General features: G+C 44.6%; 1 protein-coding gene, 1 long non-coding RNA gene and 2 other non-coding genes across 7 annotated transcripts in view; 3 read left to right on the top strand and 1 right to left on the bottom strand.

Annotated features, from left to right (window-relative positions):
* Nucleotides 1-75, top strand: LOC115073578. Its single transcript, XR_003852063.1, has one exon. It is a non-coding gene; the product is annotated as a small nucleolar RNA SNORD49 (small nucleolar RNA).
* Nucleotides 76-297: 222 nt separating this feature from the next.
* Nucleotides 298-369, top strand: LOC115073586. Its single transcript, XR_003852071.1, has one exon. It is a non-coding gene; the product is annotated as a small nucleolar RNA SNORD65 (small nucleolar RNA).
* Nucleotides 370-3128: 2759 nt separating this feature from the next.
* On the top strand, nucleotides 3129-4487 carry LOC115073469. The gene is made up of 2 exons (XR_003852021.1): nucleotides 3129-3274; nucleotides 4219-4487. It is a non-coding gene; the product is annotated as an uncharacterized LOC115073469 (long non-coding RNA).
* A 13330-nt stretch (nucleotides 4488-17817) lies between these two features.
* Nucleotides 17818-22966, bottom strand: part of LOC115073478 (tRNA selenocysteine 1-associated protein 1-like) — a 33129-nt gene continuing 27980 nt past the window's right edge. For all 4 annotated transcript variants that reach the window (XM_029571917.1, XM_029571915.1, XM_029571919.1 and 1 more), the window contains one exon: nucleotides 17818-19285. In XM_029571917.1, the coding sequence (XP_029427777.1) occupies nucleotides 19149-19285 (137 nt within the window). In that variant the 3' untranslated portion in view covers nucleotides 17818-19148. The remainder of the gene's footprint in view (nucleotides 19286-22966) is intronic.

Here is a 22966-nt window from a genome sequence, read left to right as displayed (position 1 = left end):
CAGTATGATGAGACTCCAGAATAGGAAGTGCCGTCAGATGCGATAACTGACGATAACCTTCATTCCTGTCTGACTTGTAGCCTTTTCTAGTGAGCTTAAATTTCCTTGCACTGGGTCCATGTATCTGAAACTGTTTTTTGGGCTTTTTGATGGTTTCAGATCTGACGCAAGAGGTAGACAAGTACATCAGCTTAGGTTGGGCCCCTCACCAGGTAAGCTGACCAGGTTATGCCCTGAATAACTTGGTAATGGTTGGTCTAATACTGTAATGGAAGCCAAAGCTTTTGCCAAGATGTGATATGATGAAATTCACCCAAACTAGCTGGAATTACCGGCAGATTGATGGTGGTGATCTCTGGTTTTCTGAAGACATCTTGGACTCTGAGATTTTCCCATTAACCTAAACCCATACAGCATTAAATGTTGGTGAGGTGATATGAGGCTTGGACTGGTTTCTCATACCAGCCTAGCTAGCAGTCCCACAGCTTGTCTCTGCTACATGCTGGTACGTTGCAGGGCTGCTGACTTCCTGTACTTTAACAAAACATTCATGGGCTGGCGCTGGTACTACTGGAGTGGTCTTTGAAACCTGTCTGCATATGCATGTAAAGAGGTGAATATTGGTAGCTTCAATATGAATGAAAGCTATGCCAGGCTGTCGGACCAAAGGTCATCTAACCCAGCTTTTGGTCTCTGTGCCCAGACAGATGGGGAACAATTTTTAACATAATTCCTATTGCATTCAATTTTTCAGTAGACTTAAATAGGCATGCTGATTTCAAAACTGCAGTTTTCTTCTATCACGTCAAGCTTTTTTTCTCTACAGCCTATCTTAGGCCTGGATTTATCAAAATGCACTAAATATCACATGCAATAGGAAAAGGGGCATGTTTTATGGTAATAAGCTGTTTATCGCAAAGTGTGCTATCTTAGCACTTTGCACAGGTATTACCACAATGTGTGAACTTTTTTGCACTTTGTGGTAAGTGCTAGAATTGTAATTTCCAGTATTTTAAGCTGCTAGGGGAGTCGCCACATGTCCATTCCCCCGCCCCCCCCCCCCCTCAGTGGTGGTAGGCTGACAGACTATAAGGCCCTCATACTAGGTAGGTAGTTATACCTCTATAGGAGGCCCTCCTAGTTACGTGAGGTGAGTGTCTCCTATTGACTGAGAGCAAACCTCCCTTGAGGGGTGGGGGATGACCTTGGAGACTAGCAACAGGTTCATACTTGTCTAGGCTATTCAGTTACACATGACAGTGTGGTGAGGTTGTGTGCCGCTCTATATAGTGAATCACAGTCCGAAGTGTAGTATCTCTCCATGGTGAGACCGCACCTTGAATACTGTGTACAACTCTGGTCGCCACATCTCAAAGATATAATTGTGATGGAGAAGGTACAGAGAAGGGCAACCACTAGGGGACACTCCATGAAGTTAGAATTGGCACATTTAAAACTAATTGGGGAGTTTTTTCACTCAATGCACAATTAAACTCTCGAATTTGTTGCCAGAGGATGTGGTTAGTGCAGTTAGTGTAGCTGTGTTTAAAAAAGGATTGGATAAGTTCTTGGAGAAGTCCATTACCTGCTATTAATTAAGTTGACTTAGAAAATAGCCACCGCTATTACTAGCAATGGTTACATGGAATAGACTTAGTTTTTGGGTACTTGCCAGGTTCTTATGGCCTGGATTGGCCACTGTTGGAAACAGGATGCTGGGCTTGATGGACCCTTGGTCTGACCCAGTATGGCATTTTCTTAGTTTGTCTGAATACAAGGAGTTAGCAGAATTTATTTTATTTACTTACTTATTTCCTTTCCTTCAGATCATGTCTGCCTCTATTTCTTGTCATAACTTCCTAAACAACCCCGATTCGTTTTGTTACATCTGTGGTGGTTTCACCATTCCCAGTCAAAGGACAAACATCTGTGCATTTGTCAGGCAAGCCTATTTTGCATATTTTAAAGTAAAATGTGGTGATCAAGAAGTCTTGGGGCCCCTCCCAAGGTGTGCAAGCAGTGTCAAGAGGTTACGGATGTGGATGAAGGGAACACGTGACAAACTGTCATTTGGTTTACCTATGGTTTGGCGAGAGCCCAGAGATCATACAAGTGACTGTTACTTTTGTATAGTGAAAAGGTCAGGATATAACAAGAAAAACAAATGTAAAATAGAGTATCCTAGTCTACCATCAGCTATACACCCAGTGCCTCATTCGGCTGAAATCCCAGTGCCAGTTTTCATTGAACTACCCTCTTTCGAAAAACAGTATGATGAAGATTTTGAAATTGAAGATGACTCCCTTCGTAAGGGATTTGGTCAGCATGACTTGAATGATTTGGGACTATTCAAAGGCTTCCGAACTCCTAACATCAAGACTGCGTGAGAGAAACTTGCTTGAGAAAGGAGCACAGGTATCCTACTTTTGATCAAGAGTGCGTTTCTGCAGCACTTTCGAAGTGACGGTGGCTTTGTCTATTGCCATAACATACATGGTTTAATGGAGGAATTGGGAATTCCATCTAATGCAACTGAATGATGACTGTTCATAGATTGAAAGCAGAGCTTGAAGTATGTCCTCCACAGTGGCAATTTGGTGCAGTCCCAATTGGCAATTTCTTTTTTTATGAAGGCAGTCATTGATCTGTTGCAATATCACAAGCACAATTGGATCATCTGTGTTGACCTTAAAAGGTCTGCTTCCTTCTTGGTCAGCAACAGGAATACTTGGTGTATTTGGGACAGCAGAGCTTGTGAGAAGCATTGGGTGCAGTTGACTTGACCTCAAACCTGGTGATCTATTCTACATGAGCCACTTGTTGACAGAACATTGTATTCCCACCTCTGCACATAAAACTGGGTCTCATGAAGCAATGTGTTAAAGCTTTGCCAACTGAAGGAGACTGTTTCAAGTATCTCATTTTGGCATTTCCTAGCCTGTCTTTTGAAAAGATAAAGGCCAGTGTGTTTGACGGTCCATAGATTCAGCCGCTCGTTAAAGATGAACATTTCATCGGGACAATGTCAGGACTCCAAAAGAATGCTTGGCTGTCACTCAAAAACCTTGTCAAGGACTTTCTTGGAAATAACACAAGCACAGAATTACACTGAAATTGTCCAGAAACTCTACATGAGCATAAAGGTGCATTTTCTGCATAGCCACCTTGGTGCAGTCAGTGATGAGCAAGGTGAGAGAGTCCACCAAGATTTGAAGGTTGAGGCACAGTATCAGGGTAGATGGGATGTACATATGGCTGACTATTGGAGCATCAGGTGAGATTTTTACCTTAATATGTATGTTTGGTAGCAGAACTTCACTACTTGTATACAACTTGACTTGCAGTAATATAGCCTTTGTATGAATAAAATAACTCAAACAGTATATTCAGGTAACTTTCTTTTATTTCCTTTGTATATACATTTTGTATGATTTTTGGGACAAAGGGAGGGTATCCTGTTAAGTTGACGTGATAGAGAAACTGGGGTCATTTTTGGATTCAGATGTCAGTGTCTGATCTAATTCAACAAACTGTTCCCAGTTACTAGCAGGTACCAAGTAGTTTCTTGTTGCTCACCTACAGGGCTAAACAGTGGATTCCCCAAATGCACCTGACTAATGCTTATGGATTTTTTCTCTAGGAATTTAAATCCATCTTGGATGCCTTGACCATATCTTGCTAACAGATTTACAGCTTAATTGTATAAGTGAAAATAGTTGGTTTTAAATGTACTTGCCTGCTGGTTGCATGGACAGTCCTAGTCCTAATACAGTTTGAAAGGAGTAAATAATTCTTCTTACCTGTTTATACCACTCAATGATTTTATGATCCTCCTAGCCCCTGAGGCATAAACAGAACTGCATATAATGCTGCAAAGGGGGAATGCTTGGCTTTTTTCTTCCTTTCCAAACTTATAACTTTCAATTTGCTTTGTCCACTGCTTAGCTGATTTGTGTATTGTCCACTGCCTTAAGATTCCTCCTACAGCATCCAGTATTACCTATAGTTAAGATTTCCCCCTACATGTATGTAATAGTAATTCCCTACCCAGCCTTGCAAACTCCTAAAGGGAGAATGTAGAATAGCAGCCTATTTTTTTAGTTTGTAAAACAGAGCCAGCTGCATCAGTGTAGGGGGGAATTCATCTTCCCCTTTGTTCAATGTGCTGGTCACCTTAGCTACTAATGGCTCCAGCTCAGACCTGTTTTTCTTTGACAGTGTTGCTTCTACTTGGGGAAAGTTTGAAAGCCTTGGTACACCTGTTGGAAGATGGCAGTACAAACCAAGGAGTAGAAGTGATCTGTAATGACAAAATGGAAACTGAAGACCAAGCAGAATGGACTATGCCCCCCTTGAATCAGAGCATCATGAGCTGAATATTGCTGGTTTGATGTAATATAGGTCAGTTCTCCATGGCTTGGAAGCAAAGTTAGAAAATGTCAGTTTAAAAATGCTGTTTGTTTTAATAAAGATATAAACTAAAGCAATATTGTGTATATGTATCTTATGTGATATCTTGTATTGAAGTGAGTTGCTGGAGAATAGCAGGGCTAAACAGGCTGTCCTGCCACAGGCCTGATGGGCTGTAAAATGAATTTTCATCTAATTTCTAAATTCTTGCTAGAAACTAGATGTGAAAGGCATTCATTTGGTCTTAGCAGATAAGTGTGAAATCTAATCAGCTGGATTGTTACTGAGGGCCTTGCACCATGGTCTTAACGAGTTATACATCTGTACCACTGACACTAATGTAGCAATGGGGCCAGTGTCCTGTGAGTTCTGCAGTCCTTTCATATCCAAAAAGCATGCAACTGATGGAAAGATGGCAGGTCTTAAGACTATATCAATCACACAAAAACCCACTAAACACCACTCGTGTATTCCAGTACACCACTCTGTAAACAACCAAATCATGTACTGGTATAAAACTATAAATCACCTTATTACCGACCCAACAAACTTTTGTTAGACCCTCTATACACGAGCAGGCATAGAACGGACCGTCTCGTTTTTTTATAAGGGGTCTTAATTACTTTAATTTTCAACTCCTAAAATTTTTTCTTTCAAAATATTATAAAAACAGTCCCGATCCAAATTCATAGAAAAAATTTCAATTATTGAATCCAAGGCTAATGATAGTATAAAGATACTCATCCATAATGCATCAATCCCAAACGTCCCAACATGGCCATGTTTCGGACCGTAGTCCTGCTTCAGGGGAAACGCTGGAAACTGGAATCCAATCCGACGGAAAAATTAGACTGCGGTTATGCTCTGTGCATTTCTTTTTCTAAGCGCGAGCCAAATTTCAGCTCGCCAAATTCGGCGAGCTGAAATTTGGCTATCAAACATCCTCAGGTGGAGATATACCAGGAAGGGGTGCACTGTCATGGTTGGCTTGAGAGGTCCAGCCCTTCCACAAATTGGTAATGCAGTTGGATGTCAGAGTGGGACAGCCCTGAGACTGCAGTGAGAGAGTACCTCTTAACTTGCTTCCGAAGATAGATGCTTCAGTCTTGGCAGTGACCAAGAAAACCACCAACTTGATAACTGCCTTGGCTGTGCTGAGAGGTGCAGGACTGGAAGCTCACCTTAGGGTTTTTTTAGGTCTCTGCATTGGAGATCCAGGCTGCAGTATGCAGTGAACATGTTTGTGTGGGGTTCAGCAGTTGTAGGTAAGAGGCATTGTGAAGCAGCCAGAGCGCTTAGAGGCAGCGGCGGTCTGTGCTGGACGCCTTGTAGGCCTTGAATAGGATGTCCTCAATTCTTCAGCATTTTCAGCAAGGCAGCTGCTCTACGTAAACTGGTAGCTAGGGGCCATGCTGATCCGATACTTTCAGGGAGGATTTAGTGCAGCTAGGGCAGTCTAAGGGACATGTAGTACCAGCAGGAAGTAATCCTTTCCCACCCATTCATGGTGTAGAGACTAGATTGGGGCAGGACCCAGTCCTTTTGAGGTGGGCAAAAGCCAACAGATAGCCCTGGTCAAAAGGGGAGCTAGGTCTTCACAATGAAACAAGGCTGGTCCACTCTTCCAGTTTATAGGGAGAGTGGTCCAGAATTGCAATAGACCAATGGGGCGGCTTGGTCAGGTCAATCTGGAACAAGGACTGGAGTTGAAATTCCTGCATTGTGTGAGGGACTGCTGCTGCCATGCACTGTGGTTAGTCAGGGCCAGACTGCCTATGGTCAAAGGAGGAGGCATTGTGGTCTGTCAGACAAGAATGGGGCACTTAGCCTTGTTTTCCTTTCTGCCACAGTTACAAGGTTGGGCAATGTGAGTTCTATCAGTGGCTTATATCAACTGATAGAGACCTAAAGTTGGAGGCTTTATTGATTCCCTGGGCAAAACAGCACTTGGCGATTCTGGCAGCATCTCATAGCTGGGGTGGATAACACGCAGATGGATTTTCTCAGCAGGCAAAAGTTGCACCCCAGACAAAATACTGCTTCTCATTTGGGCCGGGTGGGGAACACTGCATGCACTTGATTTTGAAAGAAAATGCCAAAGCAGTGTGCTTGTACAGTTGCAGGAAAGAATATGGAGCAGAAGGAATTGGTGCTACTGTGGCCAGCAGGGGTTCTTTACATCTTCCCCCATGGCTGTTGCTATGGTGCACAGACACCCAGCTGCCATCGTTCTCATGGCTCTGGAAGGCCCATGTTGGCCATGGTTTGCAGACCTAGTAACTTGGAGAGTCTTAAGGTTCAGTCACCTTCAGTGATGACTGTGCCAGGGTCCCATATTTATGGATCAGGTGGATTGATTGTCTCACAGCTTTGTGAGAGGAACCACTTGATAGAAAGGGGGGGGGGTATTCTGAAGATACCAGTGCCATGGTACTGTAGGCCAAATGGCCATCCATATCCTTGGCTTATGTTAGGGGGTAGAGTGTTTTTTGAGGCTTAGTGTGTTGACCAGGGTGTGCACTGGCTTCACTTTCCCATATCTTGACCTTTTTACAAAAAGGTCTAGTGAGGGTTCTAGACTGTCCTTTGGCTACAGGTGGCAGCTTTAGGCCTGCTGTGGTAAGGTGCAGGGAGTATTGCTGGCCTCACATCTGGCTGTGACTCATTTTCTTCAAGGGCAAAACACTTGTGGCATCTTAATTTGGTGACTAGCGTGGTGTGAGGCTGTTTGAATCATTGTGGAGGATGATTCTTGATTTAACCTTGAAAGTGTTTTTTAGTAGCAATTTGGGCTAGAAGAACATCAGAGCTTCAGCTGTTCTTTTGTAGCAATCCCTTTCTTCAGTTTATGGGGAAGGGAGTGTCCTTGGGAACAGTACCATCCTATCTGCTGAAGGTTGTTTTGGCCTTTCATCTTAATCAAACAGCAGCACTTCTCACCTTTTCTGAATTTTTGGCTTCATGTGTGTTGCATGCAAAAGAACTGTGCATCTGTTTGGATATGTAGCAGGGTATCTCTAGCTAATTTAGTTTCCTGAGATCAGATCATGGTTTTGTGCTTTGGAATGGGAGAAGAAAGGGGTGCAGGGTTTCAAAGGCTACCAGTGAGATGGCTAAAGGACATGCCTAGCTCAGCATATTTTTTTTGTAAAGGCCGTCTGGTGGTGGAGGGTCTAAGGCCTCACTTGACTCGGCTGCAGGCAACCTCATGGGCAGTGAGCTGGTTTCTTCACATTAAATGTAAGGTGCCTACTTGCAAGTAGTTAAACTTTCTCCAGACCTCAGTTGGATGTCCAGGATCTGGATTCTGAGGGGGTCTGAGAGTATTGTGAGCAGGGCTCTCACATTCCTGCCCCATAGAGGGATGCATGGCTCCATGTCGGGAGTCTGGAATGATCTGCATCCCACCCATCTGAATCTATACCTATCAAATCCCTACTCTCCATTCCTAATATTGCTCATCTGCTAGCAGAGATCATTAACTGCTCCCTCTCCTCTGGCTCAGTTCCTGAACCCCTCAAACATGCAGTAATCAAACCCCTTCTCAAGAAGCCCACTCTGGATCCCAAGGACCCCACCAACTACCGCCCCATTTCCAATATCCCTTTCATCTCCAAAATCATGGAGAAGGTTAACACCCAACTCATGGAATACCTTGATAATGACATACTTCATTCCTCACAGTTTGGTTTTTGCAAAAACTTAAGCACAGAAACCCTTCTTTCACTCACCGACTTTCTCCTCACTGGTCTTGACCAAGGTCATAGTTTCCTCATAGCATTCCTTGACATCTCAGTGGCATTTGACATAAGCCACAATCTACTCATCTCTCGCCTTACTGACATTGGCATAAATGGCTCAGCCCTCTTGCGGTTCAGATCCTACCTAGCAAACAGACGGTTCTCTGTTAAACTCAGCTCCTCAGAATCCTCCTTTACTCTTCCACAAGGGGTGCCCCAAGGTTCTTCCCTTTCCTCCACTCTATTCAATATTTACCTCCTCCCCCTCTGTCATCTTTCAAATCTTGGTCTCAAAGTCTACATTTATGCTAATGATGATCAAATCATCCCTATCAGAGAATCACTATCTGCTACTTTAAACTTCTGGGAGAAATGCCTCACCTCCATTAACACTCTCCTGACCTCCCTCCAGCTTGCCCTGAACTCCTCCTCATCCATAACCAACAGACCCTCAAACTCTCCCCTTCTAATGACCCCAGGATTGCTACACTCACTTCTCACCACCCTGTATGGAACCTAGGCATCTTTGTGGACATGCACCTGAACCTAAAAAACCATATTTCCTCTGTCATTAAAGGAGGTTTTTATAAACTTATGGTCATAAAGAAGCTCAAGTCCCTTCTCCACACACAAGACCTCAAAACAGTCATCCAAGCCACTTTAACCTCCAAGCTCGATTACTGCAACTCCTTGTACCTGGGCCTTCCTCTCTCTAACATCAAACCTCTCCAGATTTTACAAAAGGCAATGGCAAGGATGATAAGCAATGCTTGTAACTCAGACCATATAACCCCCATCATCAAGGACCTACACTGGCTCCCCATCACATACCACATTCTGTTCAAAATGCTAACTATCATTCACAAAGCCATCCACAATCATAACTCCTTGTGGCTCAGTGAACCCTTACAACTTACTCATTCTTCCTGCCCCTCCAGAGCGAACTGCAAATACACCTTACAAGTCCCCCCACTTAAAAAGGCTTGTCCGACAGCCACCAGGGTCCGCGCCCTGTCGATTGCTGGCCCCATGCACTGGAACACTCTACCCCTTAACCTTCGTTTGGAGCCATGCCCTCTTAAGTTCAGAAAAATGCTAAAAACCTGGCTCTTTCACCAGGCTTTCCCTGATTAATTTTCCTCGTTTGACTATTATACACCTCCCCGGCACCTCTTACTCCTCCCGTCGCTCCATGACACCTCTCAATTGCTCTCTGACTCCATGTAGCCACATACTACTGCTTGTATATTTGTAGATATGTTTTACATTTTGCATACTGTATTCTCTTTAGTTTTCATTTTGTTAAATTTCACCTCTGTGCTTCCTTTTGTATTTATCAGTTGCCCTGTTCATTGTAATTTTCCACCTTTTTTACATTAAAATGTAAACAGATATGATGTGTATTTAAATGTCAGTATGGAAAAGCTGTTAAATAAAAAAAGAAAAACTGGTTCTTAGCTGCTAATTGTTGTTCCTGGGCTAGCAGGGTGCACCACCCATTTAGAGTGCACTTGTCATGGCAGTTTGATTGCATGTTCTCCTTAATGTTGTTGGAATGAGTTTTGCAGAGGCCCCACCTCCCTTTTGCTTGTTGAGGGTCTTAATTATTCTCATCTTGGCTTGGGTACAGGTTATACTGAGGGACTGCACGTGCCACTCGAGGTTAAGGTGCTGTGTCCATAAAGCTTTTCTTTCTCCACAGGCTTGCAGGGAGTTAAGTCCAGGCGTGTGGACTGATTGGTTCTTAGCTGCTTATTTTCATTGCTTGAATACCAATTTTCCATAGTAGTGATGCTTAAGGACAAGCTCCTTAACCTCTCACATCCAACCCTGGCACTGTGCCCAATCCTTAGCTGGAGAATCATGTAGCAAAGGGGTTGATGCTTTGAGAGGCAGCAGGACAGTTGAATTTGCATGTAGCTGGATATGGTGACACTTCTATAATCTGGCAATAGCCCGTGTGCCATACCACAGAGGGGTTCTCCGATCCTGGGCTTCTATGATGTAGGTGCTCATAGTGTTATGCACATCCACTGTATTCAGTGGCCTTACTTTTACATTTCAGCAGTACCCATGTACTGCATTGGCTTTTGAGTATAGGTGAAAAATAGATATGTGCATAACATTAAAAGCCACAATATCCATATTTTTAGCATGCACTAAAAGTTAGTGAGGTACAGGCCTACCCCCTGAAACAGAAAAAATAAATGCACATCCCTCATGACTATCAGTAAGGCTTAAAGACATGCACATCTCACTTGGAAAAGGGTGGCAGAGAGATGGGGTGCTTAAGGTATCAGCATCCACTTGGCTGAAGTATAAAGGCCATCATCTCACCCCTGTGACCCAGTAAGGAATGATAGTTCTGAAAGGTGAGTAAAAGCTACTTTTGCTTATTAAACATTAAAAGGTGGACTATCTGCTGTTAACTTGAACAGCAGCTAGAGCAAGGAAGATCTGCTATCTGTAAGTGGTGGGGGGAGTGCCATATACCAACACCAGCATTGGGTTACATAAGTTTCAACCTGTTCTTACTATAGCAAGCCTTTTAGTGGCTCCATTGTGTTGGTGATTGCTTAGTGTCTGCAGGGACTGGGGTTATTGAGTGTACTAGTACACAGCTGGTCTTGGAGCCTGGCAGTGAATGAAACTAGTGTTTGCTTAATTCTCTTCTTTCCTGTGCAGTTAGTGATATGAACAAAGCTGGAGTCTCACCTATAAGCTAAATGCAATAAAACTATACCACAACTGCTTGATTTGTAGGGTGGGTTATTTAGCAGGCCCCACTGGGAAAACCATAATTCCAAGACTTGTGTGGCTTTGGGCAGTTGTAAGAATTGCACAGCTGTAGCCAGAAGGACTGAGGCTGCGGAGGAGCCAGTGTTCATGGACCTTGGTAGGGAATTAAGTCACACAAGGATAAGACCTAGTGACCAGACTTAAGGGGTGGGAAAGGTCCCTACAGCGTAGCCCCTGCCTACATGGTAACCTATATGCCTGAATTGTCAGATCTAGAGGGAATCTATGGTTAAGATCCCACGTGCAGTGATGCAGTTAGGCTGACAAGGCCAGAACTACGCACAGTTAGAAATAAGGCTTAAGTTCCTCTCTTATCTATATAATAATGCAGAAACTACTAAAGGCTGGACATGTGACAAGAGGGCTATGCAGCACACACACAGGGAGAAGGAAGGAATAACCAGTTATAACTAGAAGTTGTTTTCTGCTTAAAAGACCATTAGGCTTGCATTAGTTTAGTAACGCCTGTGATTAATGAATATTAATAAGCAAAGTACTGCAATTCTGCTTTTTCTTAGTCTAGCAGCAAGTTGACACCATTCCTCCTTTTCTAGAGCTAAATAAAGAGAACTGATGAATTAATAAGAGTATAAAAACAGCCATATAGGACCATTCTCAGTCCTTTACCTCATATGTAAAAAGCAGAAGTTACAATTTAGTATTAAATACACTTTCTATCTGCGTGGCCAGACATTGCTCTCTGAATTTTCAGAGACAGCAAGCCTCTGTGTACACATTGAATAAAAGATGGACTGTCCGAGTTAAAGAATTAAGTCTTCTCAGGGAAACCCACAATTGAAAGGTGACAGAAAATGGAGGCACACTTAGCCAGGGAGGATTTCAGGATTACTGCAATCAATATACTTGCCAGTACATACCATGCCCAGTCTAGACTCCCTGTGTTTTGCATCCCTGCCAGCAGATGGAGACAAAGTTTCACTCACACTGTTCATAACCTAGTGTGCTAGCTGCAGTCTGGAATATATATATAATATATATATATAACATAACACTTCACAATCAAGATAATTTCCAGTTTTCACATTTTTTATACTATGTTAAGTTAATTTCACCCATGTATTCGTTCCAAGTTTTTTAGTCCCTGTTCTATGTAAATTGCGTTCTTTATGCATGTCTTTTTTCAGTTACAATGTAAACCGAGCTGATATGCAATCCTGCATGAAGCCAGGTATATAAAAATGTTAAATAAATAAATAAATAAATATATATATATATATATATATATATATATGAAAGAAAAAGATAGATATCACTTCCTCAAAGGGTGTTAGTCCTGGTGGGGCCATCCCCCTGGTGTGAGGCAGATGAAGAGGGTGGTTGGTGACCCTTGCTGGTAGCTTGCTCAGATTCCATGAGGGTGTAGATCTGGTGGTCCAGATCCCTCATCCTTCAAGAGCCAGTGTTGATTCCACTGGTAGCTCTGCATTTCAGGTTCAACCTGTGCAGGGAAGTATTGAATTTCTGTTGCTCTTTGTTCCCTGGCTAGTTACAGCAGTTGATGCAGTTTTAAAGCTTGTTTTAAAAAGGAAAAAAAAAAAAAAGCAAGAGTGAACAGGAGGCAGTGGAATTATTGTACCAGTCACTCAGGGCCTTGCTTGCAGCTTCAGAACTGGTCACCCAGGGGTTTTCTGAGGTTCGGGTAAATGATAGCAATAGCAGCAGGCTGCTTGGGCCACATAGCAATGTCGCAAAGAAGACCATGCCATTCATATGACGACTCGCCATCACGCCTAAATTCAGATAGCTTTTATTCTGTGCATCGCTGGAAGTGAAGCCATGTTGGGAGAGCCCAGCACTAGAACAATGGCTAAACAAGAGTCGTGGTGACAGGGTCTAGCACTGAGGCTTTCCCAGTCAGCGGTGGAACAGCAGCCATTTTTTTATTCCCTAGCAGTGTTAGCAGGAGAATCCTCTCAATTAGTGCCGGCAGTTCCCTGTCGTGCAGAGAGGCTCTTGCACCAAGGAGGAGTCTCTGGTTCTGGTAGAGGTCATCGACCAGTTTTAGTTTGCTTATGCGTAAAGCTTGTTTAATGGCACAGGCAGTAGGGGATGCTGGCTTGGGACCCCAGTCTCTAGGGATTCTCAGCGAATCAAGAGGCCTGAGCAGTTGAGAAGCTCTTCAGCCCCTTCAATGATTTTTGGTGCCAGAGGTTGAATGGAACTGGGCCTAAATGCACTGAAGGTGCAGGCAGGCTTTGCTTAGCTGCATGGTAGGCCACGGCAATGCTTCTTTTCCCATGCGCATAAGCATGTGCATGTATTCTAGTCACATGGTGGTTGAATGTGCAGGGATCTGTGTGCATAAGGCCACAGCCTAGATTTCAACACACACAATTTAAGACTTGAGCGCATATTTGCACAGGTACATGTGTGGGTACTTGTGTGCTTACGACCGTGACATAGTCGTGAGGGCATATTTGCATGTGTCCTGCAGGGGCGCACGCATATGCCCAGTTTGCATTGGTTTGCGTGTAGGAGGCCGCCTAGAGCCAAAGTACATGACAGCTAGATGTCGCAGACGAACAGGTTCAAACGCCTTGCTATCGTTGAGGCTTGCCATCTGAAAACAATTTAGTCCTCTCTCTTAATCTGTCAGCCCTGTTTAGATGTTCAAAGCAATTTGACTACTACATACCGATGGTAGACATCCCCTCGGCCCATTGTATCTCGGGAGTGGAGTAGGCGAGGCAACAGTCAGTTCTCCTCGTCCCTTGTTCCCAATGAGAGAAGCTTCCCCGAGAAAGATTGGAGAGCAAGGTTAGGCCTATGGGCTCCCATTTAGATCCATCCTCCTCCTCCTGGCTGGAATGTTTCCAGGGCCTGCAGACCTTTCTGCAAGGGTGCCCAGCAAAGGAAAAGCAATCTACGATGTAGGGATCACATGCTAGGGCCTCCCATTTGCCAGTCACGGTGGGCAAACAGCGTAGGGAAGCTCTCCCTGGCAACGTTCAAGGGGATGTGGATCATGAGACATTGGAGGATTCCAATGTGGAATTGGTTTTCTGACCTCTAGCAGAGGGAGAAATTACATCTGCTTGAGACTGCAGCAGATTCTGCTTGCATTTTTTCTTTTTTTCACAGAGTTGTCTTGCTGAGTTTGTTGGCTCAGACCCTGAACATGCTCAGTGTGGCTGGAGGTCAGTTTAAGTTAAGCATCCTGTTTCTTTCCCCCCCGAATCCAATTCAAGAATTACTTGACCTTTAGGGGAAAGCCCCAGAGGCAAGTTTTAAACAAAGGGGAGAACCAATTTTCCTATATTCCATCAATTTTGTGGTTCCAATATTGGATTTAAAGATGGAAAATGTGGCTCTCAAGCTTCCCCATTTCTACATGGAGACTCTGAGGTCCATCATAGCAGCGCTACATAAGGGAGAGTTCTTAGCATCTCTTGACTTGACAGAGGCATATTTGCACAAAGCCATCAAGCCGGCGCACCAAAGATTCCTGAGGTTCATGGTCCTAGGGGAACATTCTCCCTTTGGAACCCTTCCCTTCGGCTCGCGATGGCTCTGCGTACCTTCACCAAGGTGATGGTAGTGGCTGCATTGCAAAAGGAGTGTGTGTTGGTGCATCCGTGTTTGGACTGGCTTATTCGTGCAAAATCAGAGGCTCTTTGTCGACAATCAGGACAAAAGGTACCAATGCGCTTGAAGTCTCTAGGCTGGGTGGTGAACCTAGCAAAGAGCCATTTAGTCCACTTTCAAACTCGGGAGTATCTGGGAGCTCAGTTTGACACGCTGGCAGAGAGTTTTTCATGGAGAGAGAGTGCTGAAATTACAGAATCAGATTCTGCATCTGCTAGAGCTGTTGGTGCATAGGGTCTGGGACTATGTACAGGCCCTGGATTCTATAGCATCAATATGGAATTTAATGCGTTGGGCATTTGCACATATGTGGCCTCTGCAGGAGGCTCTTCTCTCCCCTTGGAATCTTTTATTGGAAAGTTTCATCTTCCTCTTCCTTTAGAGGGAGAAGCCAGGGTCAGTCTTTCGTGATGGCTTACTCACACCAATCTTGAGCATGGTGCATAACTGGAGGTTCCAATTTATGTAATAGTCACCACAGATGCAAGCCACGCTAGATGGAGGGTGGTGGGTCAAGATCAGTTGGCACAGAGCCAGTGGTAGAAACAGGAGGCCTCATGGTCTATCAATCGGTTAGAGATGAGAGTGGGGTGTTTTGCATTGATTGCCTGTCTGCCACAGTTACACGGCCATCCAGCATGGATTCTTTCAGACAATGCGATAACGGTGGCCTTCATCAACAGTCTAGGTGGGAACAAGAATCAGGTGGTGGCTCAAGAGGCCCAGGAGTTGATTCTCTGGGAAGAGCAGCACTTGGAGCGGCTGGTGGCGTCTTACATCGCCGGGGTGGACAATGTTCAGGCGGATGCTCTCAGTTAGAGAAAGACTTCAGGGAACAGACTTTGAGGTAGCAATGTGTCTCTTTCACAGAAGATGAGGGTATCCCTATATGGACTTAATGGTGACCAAAGAGAACATCAAGCTGTCACAGTTTTACAGCCACCAAAGAGACCATGGTGTGGAAAGAATCAATGCTCTGGTTCTGTCATGGACTCAAGGAAACTTCCTTTACGTCTACCCTTCGTTGCCTGTGGTGGATTAGTGGCCACGTCAATCATGGTTGCCAGATCTGATCAACATGGCATAGACGGGATGCTGAGGTTCGGACAGTCAACTTTTCTCCACTAGGGCCCAATATTTTCGGGTCAGGTGGCTCTCGCAGCTTTGCTTCTAAGAGAAGACAAATGAGACAGAGGGGGTATGCCAAAGCAGTTATTTCCTCCTTATTGCAGGCTAGGCAACCTTCCACATCCTTGGTGTAGGTGCAAATCCTAAAGGGTCTTCAAGGCCTGGTCAGCTGTTGACTGAATGCAGCCTCAGCCTGTTCAGGCTATAGTGTTGCATATTTGGGCTTTTTTACAGGAAGGTTCTGATCAAGGGACTAACCTTTAACTCCCTGAGAGTCCAGGTAGCAATATTGGTTATCTCTGGGTAAGGTACAAAGAGTATCCTCTGTCCGCACATCCGGATGTTATATGGTTCCTTCAGGGAGCTAAGAACTTGTGTCCTCAAGTGCGGAACATTTGTCCATCTTGGAATCCTTGGAGTTCTTAGAGGACTGTGTAAGGCTCAGTTTGAACCAATAAAGAGGGCTACTTCTAAGGACTTGAGTCTTAAAAGTGGTTTTCTTGGTGGCTATTTGTTCAGCCAGGAGAATTTTAGAGCTCCAGGCGCTGTCATATCAAGATACCTTCCTACAGATTTTGGATTTGGGGGTATCCTTATGCATGGTGCCTTCATTTCTGCCTAAAATAATCTCGGTATTCCATCTTAGTCAGACATTGAAACTTCCAGCTTTTCCAGATTTGGATTCCTCTACTGCTCATGTGGGGGAGCTTAGGATCTTGTATGGGAAGCATGCATTATTGAGGTACCTACAGGTCACTAATGATTGCCGTAGATCAGATCATCTCTGTACTATGGAGTGGTCCAAAGAAGGGAGGTAAGACAACTAAGGCTGCAATTTCATTGTGGCTAAAGGAAGCGATTGAGTCAACTTACATTTCTAAAGGATGCCTGGTGCTGTGGGGGGGAATGGGGTTTAGGGATGTACTCGACACATTCTCAGGAGACCTCCTGGGCTGAGTCCCAACAGGTATCTCAGCATGAAATTTACAGGACAGCTACTGGGAAAGCGTTGCACACGTTTGCTAGGTATTATCAGTTGGATGTCAGGGCTCCAGCTTCCATGTGCTTTGGTGAGTGTGTTCTACAAGCTGAACTCTCCAGGTCTCGCCCGAATTAAGGGGAGCTTAAGTACATCCCAAGAGTCTGGACTGATCTGGGTAAATACAGGGAAAGGAAAATTGGTTCTTACTTGCTAATTTGTGTTCCTGTAGTACCACCGATCAGTCCAGAGACACACCCCCCCCCCCCCTCATTTAGTGTGTGGGGGGTGGACGAATCTGCCACCCATACTTTTGTTTGGAATATAGTGTGGAGTTCTTGGAGGTTTTCAATACTGACTTGCTTATGTTAAATTTGGGAAACAAGTTTGCCATTGTCTTTTTGGGCAACTTCACCATCATCCAGCTCATTGGAGAGGAGGCAGTTTGCTTAGAAGTTCATAGTTGTTTCTGTCATCTTGGCTTGGCTACAGGTCAATACTGAGAGACTGTAGGTGGCACACTGTGTTATGGACTGTGACAGTGAAATTTTGTCTCCATCTGCTGGCAAGGAGGCAAACCGCAGGAGTCTGGACTAATTTGTGGTACTACAGGAACAAAAATAAGTAGGTAAGAACCAATTTTCCTATACGATTTGCATACCCTGGGTATCCAATGTATTTAAAACTATTTCATTATGAATCTACAGTAGGAATAGGCAACTCTGCCACAAACAGATCTGGTTTTTAGGATATCCACACTGAAGATGCATGAGATGTTCATGCAAATATACCTCATACATATTCAGTGTGAATAACCTAAAACCAGGCCATGGCTGCAGCACTCCAGGACCAGAGTTGCCTAGAACATAAGAAGTTTCCATACTGGGTCACACCGAGGGTCCATCAAGCCCAGCATCCTTTTTCCAACAGTGGCCAATCCAGATTACAAATATCTGGCAAGTACCCAAATACTAAGTAGATCCCATGTTACCGTTGCTAGTAATAGCAGTGGCTATTCTCTAAGTCAACTTGATTAATAGCAGGTAATGGACTTCTCCTCCAGGATTTACAGCATTGTTTCCCAAACCTAGAACAGGGGAGGCTCCAGGCAGTTGGATTTTCTGGAAAGCTGAAGTAAATATGAAAGAAAAAATGTGCATGCAAATCCATTTATTGTGGAGATCCTGCAAACCAACAAACAGGCAACAGTGGGCCCACCATAAAACTACCCCCTCCAGCTGATGGGGAAGCAGACCTGGTTTTCAGGATATCCACAGTGAGGATGCATGGAAATCTCTCATGTGGAATCAGGGTGGATATACTGAAAGCCAGGCCTGCTTGTGGCCACCCTTGAAGTATAATTTTAGCACTACCACACGTCTCCTGCCCTAGTTCTCTTTGCATTAAGGTCTGCTCTTCATAAAATAATTTACAGTCTGCTTCCTATTCTATATATCCTTTCCATTTTGGAGTGGAATTCAACAGGAAGGCCAGCCAGGGCAGGTGCAGCCCTCCATTCAGAAATAAATGTTTCCCCTCAGCACTATAGCCAAATTCCTCTTAGCTAGTGCTGCTAAATGTAATCCTCAAGGCACACCTAATTAGTCAGGTTTTCAGGATATCCACAATGAATATGCATGAGACAGACTTGCACCTCAGCACCTGGAGGAGTTGATGGTGGAGGCACTGTTCTTAGCTACCTCCCCTTCTACAACAGGTAGGCAGCTCTCATCCTGGAGAGCCAGAAACCGGTCTGGTTTTCAGGATATCCACCAAGAATAAGCATAAGATAGATTTACATACAATGAAGGCGGTGCATGCAAATCTACCTCATATATCGGCATTGTGGATATCCTGAAAACAAGACCTGTTTATAGCACTCCAGGATGGGAGTTGCCTACCCCTGTTCGACAACAGGCAAGGACTGCCTCCGTCTCACCACTCCCTACCACTGTCCCCCCACCATAAACTAAAGGCTGTACCAGAGGGACAGGATAAACAAAACACGTCCTACATGGAAAAAGACTCAGCCTGTAGCACATCCAGAATTAAACCTTTCAATCCAACACTACCTGTGGCTTCTCATAGTATGAGACAATCCTCCAACTGCCCCCGAAGCAAGAAAGAACTTTGTGCTCTGTGACATACTTAACACATGCCCACTTTACTTAATCACGGGTGCAGGATATGAGAGGGGGGAAAAAAAGGCAACCCAGCGGAAACAAAAGGTTTGCAATGTTTTTTTTTTTTTGTTTTATGATTCCAATAGTCTTTAGTATAGAGCAAAAAAATAAAAATATGAATCTTGGCTCCAGCTCGCATCTATAAACGAGTTTCAAAAACATATCGCAAGTTCTTCTGAACAAAAATTTAAAAACCTGTAAACAGCTGTTCCAATGGATGAGCATGAATAAAACCACGGCTCCAGTGTCCCTGCCCAGCCCATGGTGGCACGCCAGCTGGGGTCTCCCAGGCACGTCCTTAAACTATAAGCCAGCTGGGATTTCCGAAGAGACCGAGTCCAGAGGCTGCCAGTGACAGTCCATCAGAGCATTGTACAGTTCTTCGCTCCGTGCCATGAACTGCTTGTTCGCCTCCTCCACGTCCAGCTTGGGGAGAGGCTCTAGAGGAGACCAAGTGAGAGGAAAGTCAGGTGAAGCACGCAAGAGGCAGTCATGCTGTTTTTTTTTATTGAGAAACATTTACACACAGTACGGTCTTATCAAGGTTCCTTTTAAATAGCAGGCCTCTTTACATTTCATTAAACATTTCTCATTTCATGTTGTTTTTTTTTGTCTCAGCTCCACTTGGAGTGGAGGACTAGCAGGCTGAGAACCAGGGAAGCCACCGAAGCTCCTTGTGACTTATAAATACCTACAGTACCTGAATGTAGCTTGCTGTGAGCTAAAGCTAAAAAAACAAAAACAAAAAAAACCCCACCTCTCCCCCACCCCCATCACCCTACCCAGAGCAGTGGGTTAAATTCTCATGAGCAAGTTGGAGTTACACACAAACCTGCACAGTATCAATCATTCACCCAAGCGCTTTGGGCTAATGATTGAATACGGGTATCCACTATTTCAAAAACCCTCTCTTTACTGCTAGGGATTCATCCTCTGGCTGAAAACGTTTCCATACTAATCAAATTGTGCAGTCCTGTTTTAAAAACAAAAGAAGCCAGTACAAATGTTACAAGAAAAGCAGTACTGGCGAGAGCTCATCATCTCAGTCTGCCAAGCCGGTTTCACTGCCTCTGGATCGCGGCCCTAGCTCTCTCCTTTATTTTGCACAACACTCCGTGCTCACTTCGGGAATAAAAAGCACCTTTTCTTGTAGCAAAACTATTTAAAATGGAAAAACTGCAGCTTGAGTTCCTGCTTTGATGCTTCTTCTCTTCGTTCTTTACATGTATTTGTGCACTGCCTGCCCGGGGGCTTTTAATTAAAAAGTCAGCACCGTGATAGGGCAGGACCGGCTAACACTAACAGCGATGAAATATAACGTGATAGAAATTGGCAGACTAGGGCCTCTTGGCTCTATCTGTGCTCTCTTTAGACCGTACCCAACCTTGACATCTTGTCACTGTGGGATCCCAACAGTACTCATGGAAGACTTACGACTGACCTGGGCAAGGGTGAGCTCATCTCCCTCTTTCTACACAAATAGCATGACTGAATGAGCTGGAAACCTCCAGGTCTGTTTCTGCCCTCTTACCCGGTAAGTGACTAACTAGCCAAAGACTGGCAGTTAATGGGACTCATTCTGGTGAAGTGATCAGTAGAGTGCCTCAGAGCTTAGTGTTGCGATTAGGACTTTTCACTATCTTATACAATAAAAGCAAATAGCGGTGCATTAGTAATACTGGAAGAGGCTGCTGTGGAAAGGCATGTGCCCCCACAGGATTACTGACAGACTGGCATTGACTTGCAAGTCACACCAGGTCCAGAGAAACAAGCAGCCGATTCCCTGTCAGGAGCAGCAGGAAACTGGCAAAGCTGGCAGAAGGAAGCAGAGGCCCTGCATGTTCAGCACCGACTCTCGGAAAGAGAGCTGCACCCGAGGGTACCTATGAGAACCGTTCCACGAGCAGCAATATCAGCTGGCAGGAACAGAGTTCATGGAAGGGCCAAGCTGCGGACACTGATGTGCTTTGTGCCATGCCCTTCAAAAAGACAACTTTCCTTTTTATTCAGTCAAACCAGTCCAGACGAACAGGTTATGCTCACTGACCAGCAGATGGAGACAGAGACCAACAGGTCCCTTAGATGCATCCGTGCTGACCTCAGGCTGCCAGTCTATGTATGTCTCAAGCATCCCAAGCTGTGGACTATGGGCTGGTGGACCTGAAAAGGAAAGAGATGGAGTTGCTCCTGGGGTGAAAGATTCATTCTCCCTCCCCTCAATTGAGTAGGGTCCTTGGAAGAGAATAAATCTGCTGCGGAGGAGAAAACATTGGTTGCCTCCCTCAGTGGAGTGCACCAGATTCATCTTTCTCCCTATCCTCTTTGCTCCCTGCCTATCATTCCACTTTGGTTTCTTCGTTAAGGCTTGAGCTGTTTCCTTTGCTGGCAGCAATGAAGCATTTATAAAAGTGTGAAGAGCTGAGTGGCTGGAGGACAGCAACAGGATGGCTTGCCTGACTGGGTTTTGGAGCTTGCAGGGAATGGTGCCAGGGTGAGGCAAAAGGGGAGAACATTGTTGTTTATTTGTGGGAACTGTGAGGCAGTAACGGCAGATGCTGCTCAGCATTTTTTTTTTTTCCCTGCCGGATCTCTTATTGTGGAGCTTTACTATTCGGGTGGAATTCTTCTCAGAGCGCTCCCAGTAACGCGACCAATGCCAGGATCCCTCAGGATAGGGGTTGGATTCTGGAAACCCGACAGTAAGAGAGAACTGTGCCCCCAGTATGAGTGACAAGATCGGTTGGAAGCCCAAACTCTGTGGCTCTTGAGGGTATTGTTCCCTTTATAAAGGGGAAGGAACAGGAGGTATTTGCAGATTTGATCTTTGCAGGTGTGGAATATCATCAGTGCAAAAGGGTTAACTTTGGGGAAGGGTCTCAGCTTCAGAGGCCTATAGCTGAAGGGCGACTGGATGGGTAGTTCTCAGGGTGTCCTCTAAGTATGTGAGGCTGAAAACGGATGCACATCCCTACTGAACAGTGGGTGCTCAGAGCAGGAAGGGAACTCCACCTTCCTTAGCTTGAGTGTGGATTTCGAGGTTTTGGGCTCTTACCTCCTTGAAGGTGTAGTTTGCAGCTCTCGCCTGCTAGAGGATGCAATTTGGGTACAGCCTTGAAACTGCATCTGGAAGTGTACCGATTTCTAAGGGGCATGCAGCCTTTTCAGTCTTCAGTGGCATTCCGTGGTCCTTCTTGGGGTTTGGTTTGATTATTATGCTGCCAACATGATTTGAAATGGTTTAAGCTCTGATTTCAGGCCCTTCCCCCCATGCAGTGTTTTCGAAACACAGTCCATGTCGGGGGACCATCAAGTTGGACATCTTATGTTGTTTATAGGCATTATTTTGTTTACTTTTTTTTTTTTTTTTAAATAACAAAAAAGTTACTTTAAGCAGAACAGTTGATCTTTGGACAAGCTAAATTTGTACCAAACCTTCTGTTGCTTGGCTTGGCTTGCCTGGTCTCCCACTATTTTGCTTGTTGAAGTTATAAACAATACAGATAAATGGTTGTAGTTGCTGTTGTCCACAGTTAACTCATTACAGATAATAGTGGCAAGCTGAGTTCAGCATGAATGCATGTAAGGGGAGACATCGGCAAACTTACTGGTCTCTGTTTTCATCTCCTAGTCAGTGAGCAAAACCCATTCATCTGAGCTGTTCTGACTGGATTCAAGGAAAGGAAATTATCAGGTAAGAACTAATTTCTCCTCAATTCCTCTTTAGGCGCTCACAACAGGGCTTCGCCAGCGGCAAACTCACACAGCCACCCCAGCAGCAGAACTGAGGAGGGGATCCTTATTTTGCAAGTTATTCAGCAAGTCTCTATTATTAATGTTATGCCCGTTCGCAGATTACCCAAAACAGATGCACCAGGAGTGGGAAAAGCAGAAGAATCATCAAGGGTCTGGAAGCTATATTTCTTTCCATAAGAAGTGTAAAATCATACATTTGGGGGAACAGCATCCTAATTGTTTACCTGTCTTCTCTGGCAAAGTCCTTGTTGAAGGACAATTAAGCAACATTTATTGCACCTCCCTGAAGTACTGCTCTGGTCACTTTAAAGACCTCGACTGAGTTTGACAAGACCTCCTCCTCTTGTGAAATCACATTGTCTAGGGTA

This window comes from Rhinatrema bivittatum, chromosome 11, assembly GCF_901001135.1.
Source record: "Rhinatrema bivittatum chromosome 11, aRhiBiv1.1, whole genome shotgun sequence".
NCBI lineage: Eukaryota > Metazoa > Chordata > Amphibia > Gymnophiona > Rhinatrematidae > Rhinatrema > Rhinatrema bivittatum.
The sequence above is the reverse complement of the archived record's forward strand: the minus strand, read 5'-3'. Positions and strand labels throughout refer to the sequence as shown.